The sequence below is a fragment of the Taudactylus pleione genome, unplaced genomic scaffold, assembly GCF_031769625.1.
Source record: "Taudactylus pleione unplaced genomic scaffold, aTauple2 ptg000136l, whole genome shotgun sequence".
In the NCBI taxonomy this organism is placed as follows: domain Eukaryota; kingdom Metazoa; phylum Chordata; class Amphibia; order Anura; family Myobatrachidae; genus Taudactylus; species Taudactylus pleione.
In genome coordinates, this window is record NW_028284538.1 from 1030241 (window position 1) to 1043282 (window position 13042).

At 46.8% G+C, this 13042-nt stretch overlaps 1 protein-coding gene across 2 annotated transcripts in view; it reads left to right on the plus strand.

The window, feature by feature from the left end:
- Window positions 1–13042, plus strand: part of CABP2 (calcium binding protein 2) — a 63985-nt gene extending 50943 nt beyond the window's left edge. For both annotated transcript variants that reach the window (XM_088473548.1, XM_088473549.1), the window contains 2 exons: window positions 22–169; window positions 12928–13042. In XM_088473548.1, coding sequence (XP_088329674.1) covers window positions 22–169; window positions 12928–12953 — 174 coding nt within the window. In that variant the 3' untranslated portion in view covers window positions 12954–13042. The remainder of the gene's footprint in view (window positions 1–21; window positions 170–12927) is intronic.

The window sequence follows — 13042 nt, forward strand, 5'->3', positions numbered from 1 at the left end:
CCCAATTTTTATCATCGCCAGTTTGATTCAAATGGTGATGGGCGTATCAGTACACGAGAACTGCGGGAGGCGATGAGAAAACTCCTTGGGCAGCAGCTTGGTCCTGGTGAAGTTGATGAAATCCTAAGAGACGTGGATGTGAATGGGGACGGGCTTGTGGATTTTGAAGGTATTATGCTTGTGATACTCATAATGTAATTTCATACTTTTAAAAAATTAATTCACACATTTTTTTATAGTGCTGCTTTGCGGTGGCGCGCATAGTAGTTTCCTATTCTTTTTTTCTAATGGGGGTGTGTCCATGCTTCCCGGATTTGGCCATGCCTCATGTTTCACCTGGGCCCACGGTGTATCGGCAGCCCTGATCACAACTGGAAATCTAGTTAAAAAACATGACCAACTATCAGTGACCAAGAAGCAAAATCAGATACACATGTAAATTCCCCTTATGGGCTGGCCATAATATTTGCAAACTGGGGGTGAATAAATATATTAAGAAAAGCAAAGGTACATCTTTATTTCTAAAGACACAATGCTGTAATGCAGCTGATTGTGTATGACTATCAATTTTTTTTGTACCATTTCAGGAGGTATAAACAAACGGTATGCAATCGGGAAGCCGACTGCCGGCTTCCCGACTGTCATATCCCGGCAAGGGTGAAATGCCGGGCGTCTAGATGTAGACGCCCCGGTATCTCCCCGACGCCGGGAGACCGGCGCCCGGCATCCCGATCGTAGTGATGCCGGGCGCCGCGAGCGGACAGCCGCGAGGAGGGAGGGTTAGGTTTAGGGCTCCCAAGGGGCACTTAGGGCTAGGCACCCCCCCGGGAGGGTTAGGCTAGGGGGAGGGAGGGTTAGGCACCCCGGGGGGGGGGACTTAGGGTTAGGCACCCCCCCGGGGGACTTAGGTTTAGGCAGCGGGGAAGGGGTGGTTAGGGTTAGGCACTTAGAGGGGGAATTCGGGTTAGGCACTTGGGGGGGAGGTTAGGGTTAGGCCAGGTTAGACAATACTTGCCTATCTACGATCGGGATTTCCAGCGCTGTCGGGCTTCCGCTGCCGGGATCTCTGCTGATGTCGGGCTGCCGCTGCCGGGAGTCGACGGCGGTATTTCATACCAATTCCTAAACAAACAAATGGCGTTTTCCAAAATTTTCAATTTTTGAAAAAAGCACAAAGCATAACGTGTGTTGGTACCACATTAAAAGAACAAAATACTGATACTGATGTTGGAAAGTGAAAAGCCCAAACAGTGACAGAATATTGTGTCCTCCAGTTGCACTATGACAGTAAAGTGCATTTCTAGTAGGGGTGTGCACCGGCCACTTTTCGTGTTTTGTGTTTTGGTTTTGGATCTGGATCTTTCTTCGTGTTTTGGATCTGGATTGGTTTTGCCAAAACCACCCTTCCGTGTTTTGGGTTCTGGGTTTTGTGTTTTGGATCTGTATTTTTTTTAAAAAAAGCATAAAAACAGCTAAAATCACAGAATTTGTAGGTTTTTCTGCTCCTATGCTATTATTAACCTCAATAACCTTAATTTCCACTCATTTCCAGTCTATTCTGAACACCTCACACCTCACAATAGTGTTTTTATGTCCAAAACGTTGCACCGAGGTAGCTGGATGACTATGCTAAGCGACACGAGTGGGCGGCACAAACACGTGACCCATCTAGGCGTGAAACTGCAGTGGCAGACAGGATGGCAGTTTGAAAAACTAGGCCCCAAACTGTACATAATGCAAAGAAAAAAAAGAGGTGCAAGATGGAATTGTCCTTGGGCCCTCCCACCCACCCTTATGTTGTATAAACAGGACATGCACACTTTAACAAACCAATCATTTCAGCGCCAGGGTCTGCCACACAACTGTGGCTGAAATGATTGGTTCGTTTGGGCCCCCACAAAACAAGCTGGCAATTAATGTGTCCCTGCACAAACTGGCTCTATGGAGGCAAGATGTCATCCTCATCCTCCTCATCCACCGATTCCTCACCCTCTTCAGTGTGTACATCCTCATCCTCACAAAGTATTAACTCGTCCCCACTTGAATCCACCACCACAGGTCCCTCTGTACCTTCTGGAGGCTGGTCTCCCTGGAAGAGCTGATAATTCATTTTGATGAACATCATCTTCTCCACATTCTGTGGAAGCAACCTCCTACGCCTTTCGCTGACAAGGTTCCCGGCTGCACTAAACACTCTTTCGGAGTACACACTGGAGGGGGGGCAACTCAGGTAAAATAGAGCCAGTTTGTACAGGGGCCTCCAAATTGCCTCTTTTTCCTGCCAGTACAGGTATGGACTGTCTGCCATGCCTACTTGGATGCTGTCACCGATGTAATCCTCCACCATTCTGTCAATGGTGACAGTATCATATGCAGTGACAGTAGACATGTCAGAAATTGTTGCCAGGTCCTTCAGTCCGGACCAGATGTCCAAACTTGGTCCTGCCTGCCCTGCATCACCGCCAGCGGGTTGCTTAGGATACCTAAGTTTTTTCCTGGCAGCCCCAGTTGCAGGAGAAAATGAAGAAGGAGCCGTTGACGTGTCACGTTCCGCTTCAGCTGACAGTGTGTTCACCAGCAGGTCTTTGCACCTCTGCAGGCTTGTGTCGGCCGGAAAGAGAGACACCACATAGGCTTTAAACCTAGGATCGAGCACGGTGGCCAAAACGTAGTGGTCTGATTTCAACAGATTGACCACCCTGGAATCCTGGCAAAGCGAATGAAGGGCTTCATCCACAAGTCCCACATGCCGAGCGGAATCGCTCCGTCTTAGCTCCTCCTTCACTTTCTCCAGCTGCTTCTGCAAAAGCCTGATGAGGGGAATGACCTGACTCAAGCTGGCAGTGTCTGAACTGACTTCACGTGTGGCAAGTTCGAAGGGCTGGAGAACCTTGCACAACACGGAAATCATTCTCCACTGCGCTTGAGTCAGGTGCATACCCCCTCCTTTGCCTATGTCATAGGTGGATGTATAGGCTTGTATGGCCTTTTGCTGCTCCTCCATCCTCTGAAGCATATAGAGGGTTGAGTTCCACCGCGTCACAACCTCTTGCTTCAGGTGATGGCGGGGCAGGTTCAAGAGTGTTTGCTGGCGCTCCAGTCTTCGGCACGCAGTCGCTGAATGGCGAAAGTGGCCAGAAATTTTTCGGGCCACCCAAAGCGTCTCCTGCACGCCCCTGTCGCTTTTCAGAAAATTCTGCACCACCAAGTTTATTGTGTGAGCAAAACATGGGACGTGCTGGAATTTGCCCAGATGTAATGCCCGCACAATATTGGTGGCGTTGTCAGATATCACAAATCCCCAGGAGAGTCTAAGTGGGGTAAGCCACTGGGCGATGATTTCCCTCAGTTTCTCTAAGAGGTTGTCGGCGGTGTGCCTCTTACTGAAACCGGTGATACACAGCGTAGCCTGCCTTGTAACGAGCTGGCATTTCTGAGATGCTGCTACTGGTGACGCTGCTGCTGTTGCTGCGTAAGGTGATACATCTACCCAGTGGGCTGTCACAGTCATATAGTCCTTAGTCTGCCCTGTTCCACTTGTCCACATGTCCGTGGTTAAGTGGACATTGTGTACAACGGCATTTTTCAGGACACTGAGGACACTTTTTCTGACGTTTCTGTACAGTCTCGGTATCGCCTGCCTAGTGAAGTGGAATCTAGACGGGATTTGGAACCTGGGACACACTACCTCCATCAATTGTCTAAATCCCACTGCACTAATGGCGGATACCGGACGCACGTCTAACACCAACATAGCAGTCAAGGCCTCAGTTATACGTTTTGCTTCAGGATGACTGCTGTCGTACTTCATCCTCCTCGCTAAGGACTGTTGGAGGGTCAATTGTTTAGTAAAAGTAGTGGTGTTCCTACTTCCTCTCTGGGATGATGAACGACTCCCAGCAGCAGCAACAGCAGCAGCGGCAGCAGTAGGCGTAGCAATGCAGGATCCTCCAGAGGAATCCCGGATAGGAGAGTCAGTCATGCCAGTGACATGGCCTGCAGGACTACTTCCGATCCTGACTAAGGAGGAAATTGACGAGGAGGGAGTTGACGGTGTGGTTTGCAGGCGCTTGGATACAACAGGACAACGGGATTTAGGTGTCCCTGGACTGCTTACGGTCTTAGCCAAAGTTTCTGAACTTGACAGTAACTTTTTATGAACGCGCTGCAGGTGCCGTATAAGGGAGGATGTTCCTAGGGGGTTGACGTCCCTACCCCTACTTATTTCACCTTTACATATGGTACATATGGCAAGACAGTTGTTGTCCGGATTTGGATAGAAATATTGCCAGACCAAAGAGGTGGAATGTTTGGTCTTCTGCCCAGGCATGACCGTGATGGGCTTTTTCATCCCACGGACAACAACTGTCTCCCCCGGAGCCTGATTTAAACAAACCACATCACCATCAGAATCCTCCTCGCCAACTTCCTCCTCAGCGCCAGCTACACCAGTATCCTCATCCTGTTGTACTTCAACAGTGACATCTTCAATTTGCATATCAGCAAGTGGACTGTGGGTGCTCCTTTCAGCACTTGCAGGGGGCGTGCAAATGGTGGAAAGAGCCACGTCTTCCCGTCCAGTGCTGGGAAGGTCAGGCATCGCAACCACCACCACACTTGGACTCTCCTTGGGGATTTGTGATATCTTCTTAGAAAGCACAGTTCTTCGCTGTGCTTTTGCCAGCTTAACTCTTTTGATTTTTTTAGTGGGAGGAGGGCTTCCATCGTCATGTGAAGCTGAACCACTAGTCATGAACATACTAGGGATCGACCTTAGCCGTTCCTTGCCACTCCGTGTCGTAAATGGCATATTGGCAAGTTTACGTTTCTCTTCAGCTGATTTAAATGTCTTTTTCAAGGTCATTTTCCTGAACTTTGCCATTTGGGATTGTATGTGCCCTCTACTATGACATTGGGCATCGGCCTTGGCAGACGACGTTGATGGCATGTTATCGTCTATGTCATGACTAGTGGCAGCAGCTTCAGCACTAGGAGGAAGTGGTTCTTGATCTTTCTCTATTTTATTTTTATCGGAGAAAGTTTGGTCCTCCATTTATGTTATATCGATTTGATATATACGTGCGGCTAAACACAGAAAATAATTTTTTTTTTGGTTTGGACTGGAGTGTACTTTGTGGGTTACAGCACCCTTTAACGGTCAAGCCAGCCGGCCCTTTACTTATGACACAGGCGCACGCTTGGCACTACTTTGTTGATGCACGTGCGGCTACTGTGCACACAATTCACAAACACAGAAAATAATTTTTTTTTTGGTTTGGACTGGAGTGTACTTTCGGGGGTTACAGCACCCTTTAACGGTCAAGCCAGCCGGCCCTTTACTTATGACACAGGCGCACGCTTGGCACTACTTTGTTGATGCACGTGCGGCTACTGCGCACACAATTCACAAACACAGAAAATAATTTTTTTTTTGGTTTGGACTGGAGTGTACTTTGGGGGTTACAGCACCCTTTAACGGTCAAGCCAGCCGGCCCTTTACTTATGACACAGGCGCACGCTTGGCACTACTTTGTTGATGCACGTGCGGCTACTGCGCACACAATTCACAAACACAGAAAATAATTTTTTTTTTGGTTTGGACTGGAGTGTACTTTCGGGGGTTACAGCACCCTTAACGGTCAAGCCAGCCGGCCCTTTACTTATGACACAGGTGCACGCTTGGCACTACTTTGTTGATGCACGTGCGGCTACTGCGCACACAATTCACAAACACAGAAAATAATTTTTTTTTGGTTTGGACTGGAGTGTACTTTTGGGGGTTACAGCACCCTTTAACGGTCAAGCCAGCCGGCCCTTTACTTATGACACAGGCGCACGCTTGGCACTACTTTGTTGATGCACGTGCGGCTACTGCGCACACAATTCACAAACACAGAAAATAATTTTTTTTTTGGTTTGGACTGGAGTGTACTTTCGGGGGTTACAGCACCCTTAACGGTCAAGCCAGCCGGCCCTTTACTTATGACACAGGTGCACGCTTGGCACTACTTTGTTGATGCACGTGCGGCTACTGCGCACACAATTCACAAACACAGAAAATAATTTTTTTTTGGTTTGGACTGGAGTGTACTTTCGGGGGTTACAGCACCCTTAATGGTCAAGCCAGCCGGCCCTTTACTTATGACACAGGTGCACGCTTGGCACTACTTTGTTGATGCACGTGCGGCTACTGCGCACACAATTCACAAACACAGAAAATAATTTTTTTTGGGTTTGGACTGGAGTGTACTTTCGGGGGTTACAGCACCCTTTAACGGTCAAGCCAGCCGGCCCTTTACTTATGACCCAGGCGCACGCTTGGCACTACTTTGTTGATGCACGTGCGGCTACTGCGCACACAATTCACAAACACAGAAAATAATTTTTTTTTTGGTTTGGACTGGAGTGTACTTTCGGGGGTTACAGCACCCTTAACGGTCAAGCCAGCCGGCCCTTTACTTATGACACAGGTGCACGCTTGGCACTACTTTGTTGATGCACGTGCGGCTACTGCGCACACAATTCACAAACACAGAAAATAATTTTTTTTTGGTTTGGACTGGAGTGTACTTTCGGGGGTTACAGCACCCTTTAACGGTCAAGCCAGCCAGCCCTTTACTTATGACACAGGCGCACGCTTGGCACTACTTTGTTGATGCACGTGCGGCTACTGCGCACACAATTCACAAACACAGAAAATAATTTTTTTTTGGTTTGGACTGGAGTGTACTTTCGGGGGTTACAGCACCCTTTAACAGTCAAGCCAGCCGGCCCTTTACTTATGACACAGGCGCACGCTTGGCACTACTTTGTTGATGCACGTGCGGCTACTGCGCACACAATTCACAAACACAGAAAATAATTTTTTTTTTGGTTTGGACTGGAGTGTACTTTGGGGGTTACAGCACCCTTTAACGGTCAAGCCAGCCGGCCCTTTACTTATGACACAGGCGCACGCTTGGCACTACTTTGTTGATGCACGTGCGGCTACTGCGCACACAATTCACAAACACAGAAAATAATTTTTTTTTGGTTTGGACTGGAGTGTACTTTCGGGGGTTACAGCACCCTTAACGGTCAAGCCAGCCGGCCCTTTACTTATGACACAGGTGCACGCTTGGCACTACTTTGTTGATGCACGTGCGGCTACTGCGCACACAATTCACAAACACAGAAAATAATTTTTTTTTGGTTTGGACTGGAGTGTACTTTCGGGGGTTACAGCACCCTTTAACGGTCAAGCCAGCCGGCCCTTTACTTATGACACAGGCGCACGCTTGGCACTACTTTGTTGATGCACGTGCGGCTACTGCGCACACAATTCACAAACACAGAAAATAATTTTTTTTTTGGTTTGGACTGGAGTGTACTTTTGGGGGTTACAGCACCCTTTAACGGTCAAGCCAGCCGGCCCTTTACTTATGACACAGGCGCACGCTTGGCACTACTTTGTTGATGCACGTGCGGCTACTGCGCACACAATTCACAAACACAGAAAATAATTTTTTTTTTGGTTTGGACTGGAGTGTACTTTCGGGGGTTACAGCACCCTTAACGGTCAAGCCAGCCGGCCCTTTACTTATGACACAGGTGCACGCTTGGCACTACTTTGTTGATGCACGTGCGGCTACTGCGCACACAATTCACAAACACAGAAAATAATTTTTTTTTGGTTTGGACTGGAGTGTACTTTCGGGGGTTACAGCACCCTTAACGGTCAAGCCAGCCGGCCCTTTACTTATGACACAGGTGCACGCTTGGCACTACTTTGTTGATGCACGTGCGGCTACTGCGCACACAATTCACAAACACAGAAAATAATTTTTTTTTGGTTTGGACTGGAGTGTACTTTCGGGGGTTACAGCACCCTTTAACGGTCAAGCCAGCCGGCCCTTTACTTATGACACAGGCGCACGCTTGGCACTACTTTGTTGATGCACGTGCGGCTACTGCGCACACAATTCACAAACACAGAAAATAATTTTTTTTTTGGTTTGGACTGGAGTGTACTTTCGGGGGTTACAGCACCCTTAACGGTCAAGCCAGCCGGCCCTTTACTTATGACACAGGTGCACGCTTGGCACTACTTTGTTGATGCACGTGCGCCTACTGCGCACACAATTCACAAACACAGAAAATAATTTTTTTTTGGTTTGGACTGGAGTGTACTTTCGGGGGTTACAGCACCCTTTAACGGTCAAGCCAGCCGGCCCTTTACTTATGACACAGGCGCACGCTTGGCACTACTTTGTTGATGCACGTGCGGCTACTGCGCACACAATTCACAAACACAGAAAATAATTTTTTTTTGGTTTGGACTGGAGTGTACTTTCGGGGGTTACAGCACCCTTTAACGGTCAAGCCAGCCGGCCCTTTACTTATGACACAGGCGCACGCTTGGCACTACTTTGTTGATGCACGTGCGGCTACTGCGCACACAATTCACAAACACAGAAAATAATTTTTTTTTGGTTTGGACTGGAGTGTACTTTGGGGGTTACAGCACCCTTTAACGGTCAAGCCAGCCGGCCCTTTACTTATGACACAGGCGCACGCTTGGCACTACTTTGTTGATGCACGTGCGGCTACTGCGCACACAATTCACAAACACAGAAAATAATTTTTTTTTGGTTTGGACTGGAGTGTACTTTCGGGGGTTACAGCACCCTTAACGGTCAAGCCAGCCGGCCCTTTACTTATGACACAGGTGCACGCTTGGCACTACTTTGTTGATGCACGTGCGGCTACTGCGCACACAATTCACAAACACAGAAAATAATTTTTTTTTGGTTTGGACTGGAGTGTACTTTCGGGGGTTACAGCACCCTTTAACGGTCAAGCCAGCCGGCCCTTTACTTATGACACAGGCGCACGCTTGGCACTACTTTGTTGATGCACGTGCGGCTACTGCGCACACAATTCACAAACACAGAAAATAATTTTTTTTTTGGTTTGGACTGGAGTGTACTTTCGGGGGTTACAGCACCCTTAACGGTCAAGCCAGCCGGCCCTTTACTTATGACACAGGTGCACGCTTGGCACTACTTTGTTGATGCACGTGCGGCTACTGCGCACACAATTCACAAACACAGAAAATAATTTTTTGGGGGTTTGGACTGGAGTGTACTTTCGGGGGTTACAGCACCCTTTAACGGTCAAGCCAGCCGGCCCTTTACTTATGACACAGGCGCACGCTTGGCACTACTTTGTTGATGCACGTGCGGCTACTGCGCACACAATTCACAAACACAGAAAATATATTATTTTTTTAGCACTTGGGGGGAGCACCCCTGATGGACAGAGCACCCCCTGGACAACACTACAGCACTCCTTTAGGACTGGGACACTGCACAGGACTTTGGAGTGGACACAGCCCCTATGGAGAACTGACTGCACAACACAGTCCAGCCAGCCCCTATGGACTTTGAAGTAGTGGACACAGCCCCTATTAACAACAGCAGCACAGCACAACACAGCCAGCCCCTATGGACTTTGAAGTAGTGGACAACAGCAGCACTACACTACACTACACTACACAGCCCTAACTCCCACCCTCCCTCTTCACTGTCCACAGCCGAGTGAGAAAATGGCGCCGACGTGGGTACCTTATATAGGATCCAAAACCCGCGAGACTCGGAAGGCGGGATGATGACGTTTTGCCTCGATTTCAGATCCGAGTCAGGCGGGAAAAGTCGAGCCTGATTCGGATCGGACTCGGATCGGGGGGGCTCGGGGGGGTTCGGATTTCAGAAATCCGAACCCGCTCACCCCTAATTTCTAGACAACGTAAAAACAGAGGCCCCTACTATAATGTTTTATGTAAGTCATAAATGAGGCTAAACCAATCAGTGATTCAGCGGAAACATGAAAAATATGGAACTAACATGGTAAGAGGTTAGACTTTGAGGTGGCATTTACAGTGCTGGATTACCTGCAGGGTTGCCCCCATGCATAGGCTACTTTTTTTTCTCAAATTGTATATTAAAACACCCCAACCACTCTGGAACATTTGGTTTGCTGGCACACAAATCTGCTGCTGCTACACATAAAGGTGGAGGCCATGCAGGCTAAGGCCCGTCCTCCTCATACTCAGCATCATCTACTGACTGCTAACCTGAGCCTCCCTTTCCCTTCTGTCTTAGAGGAGCTCCCCAAGTCCCCGCTTCCGGGAGTGACACCATAAATAATTCTGTAATGCGTAAGGAGCATGAAATTATGAATTATGATGATCATGTTTTAAATTTAAAATACAATCATTCCTTAAAATGATTTTATTACTCAGAGACAGATAGATCAAATATGATGTAAAATTTTATATTTTGCCACCTACCATTATTCTGCATATGTACAAAAATGTTTTATATTTGGAATATATAACAGAAAACAAAAAAAAAATGTTTTTTAATGTCTGTGTAATTTTGCAAAATTAGTCAATGCACTGTATGGTGGTCACTGGGATGCTATCTGTACTGTATTGCAGTTAATAGGAATCTGTCTGTGTTGAATTGTGACAGTATAATGCTGTTTGTGCTGTATGTCAATCACTGGGATGTATGTGCTTTATGGTAGATACGAGATTTAGTTATGAGACGGGGGCCGCAATGCCGCCGGTCTCAATCCCAATGCTGGAAGCCCGACAAGGGACTTCAGATAGGCGTTGAAATACCGACGCCTATCTTAATCCCGATGCCGGAATCCAGGAGGACACTAGCCCAAACAAAGGTAAGCCGGGACGCCCTTAGTGTTAGTCGCTGGGGGTGGAGGGTTAGGTTTAGGAAGCATAGCGGTGTTAGCATTAGGTTCTGGGAGGGGGGGTTAGGCACCCCTAGAGGGGAGAGTTAGGGTCAGGCACCACTGGGGGAGGGGGGGTTTGGGTTAGGCACTAAGGGGGAGGGTTAGGTTTAGGCACAAAGGGGGGAAACTTAGTGTCTAAACCTAACGGGGAGAGTTAGGGTACAGGGTGGGGGGGGGTTAGGCTACAAGGAGGGAGGGTTAGGGGAGAAGTCGGGATACCAACAGTCGGGATGGCGGTGTCTGTATTTTGACAGTAGGCATCCCGACAGCCGGCATTACATACCGATTCCAGTAGATACTGGGATGCTGTGTGTACTGTATGTTGGTCACTGGGATGCTGTGTGTACTACATAATGGAAATTGGGATGCTCTGTGTACTGCATGGTGGTCACTGGGATGCATGATAACAACATCAGTATATCATTCTGACTATTTCATAGGTAAGGGCCCTCACAAGCTAGTTGTCATTGGGCCCTCACAAACCCTAATCCTGCCCTGGATATTTACACATTTGCACATTGCAGCTCTGGATTTTTTTCCACCTATCCGCACATCTAGAAGCACTTGTACAATGCAGAGGTGTTTCCTGATAGCGTGGCGCTTGGTTAGTGCCGGGGAGACCGTACAGCACTGGAGAAAACCATGGCATTTTGTGGTGTGCCTCAAGTGGCTCTGGCGAATGAGACCATATACTGTACATTTTCTCTTTGGCTGCAAATTCTCTTTCGAGTGACAACTCCTATTTTCCACACTTTCTCACTCTCAGTAATATAACACTCCTTTTTATTTCAGAAACTATATGGAATATAAATAATTCACAATTAGATGACCCTGATTGCTTTGTATAGAACTAAATATTGTGCAGAATTTGCTTTGGTAGTAACTAACACCTAGATCCCTGTTAGTGAGTAGGTAAGGGCATCTCTGTGTTATGAGACCATACAATATAATTTAAACTACATTAAAAGCAAACTGCTTAAAACTAAAGTGTTTAAGCTTGTTGAGGGATTGCAAACATTTCTCCAGATCCACCACAGGACCAGTAATCCCTACACAAGTTTTTGAATGTGACAGTCACTTCAATAATACAGTATATAAACATTCATTAGAATAAAGGCCATTTCATCCTTTATCATATTTTATTTTTATTAATATAAAGGTAGAGCTACCAGATCAAAGCAGAATGAATACTTATATGGGTAGATTTACTAAAGTGCGGGTTTTTAGAAGTGGAGATGTTGCCCAGAGCAACCAATCAGATTCTAGCTATTATCTTCTAAAAGGTGCTAGATAAATGTTAAGTAGAATCTGATTGGTTTCTATGGGCAACATCTCCACTTTTAAAAATCCACAGTTTAGTAAATAAACCCCATCCAGTCTAAATGCTTATGCAATAAATAATTATATGTCTTAAAAAAATAAGTAAACTAACAACTAGCTGTCTCTCTGAAGCAGTTTCGGGGCAGTGAAACTTCGGGGCAGTTGAGTCGACTTGGCAGTGCTATTGTGCCTGCATAAACTAGAGTTCACACAGGCGCACAAAGCCCCGACATCCGGCGGAAGGAGCCGGACAGGGGCGGAGGGATTCGAAGGGATCCCTCCTCGCTTCCCGGGACTCTTTCCCATAGGAAAGCAGCAGGTGAGCGACGAGTGCGGGAGCAAACGCCATCTGAAGATGGCGAATGCTCAAACAGTCATGCGACTAAAATATTGTATTTTCGGAGCTTGATGAATTTCTGTCCTCATACTTGTGTATGGGGACAGCGGGTAACATAGGAAGTGAAAGGTAAGCAGGAGATATCTGTGATTACCTTTTTTGATGAATAGCCCCAAAACTTTCTACAAAAGCAGTTGAAAATATTAATTTTCACCTGCTTTTGTAGAAATTTAGTGATAATGAATAGACCCCTAAATCATTTTACAAACACCTTTTGTCCTTCTGCATAAATCGATAGACGGCTATTTGGTAGTTGTACACGTTTGGTATTGTAAATTAATGAGACTGAAACAATATTTTTATTTTTATAGTTAAAAAGCATGGTATTTCCTGTTTTTCTGAAGGTGCAAGTCATTATGTTTGTTAGACTTTATTCTTACTGCTATTGCTCATTTCTGTGGCGTCTTGTTTTACAGAGTTTGTACGTATGATGTCTCGCTGAAGAACTGGTGTGACAAAATGGAGTAGTAGTGTAGAAGAGGCCTTTGTGTTTGATAAATATTTGTTTTCAAAGCAATACATCATACTTAA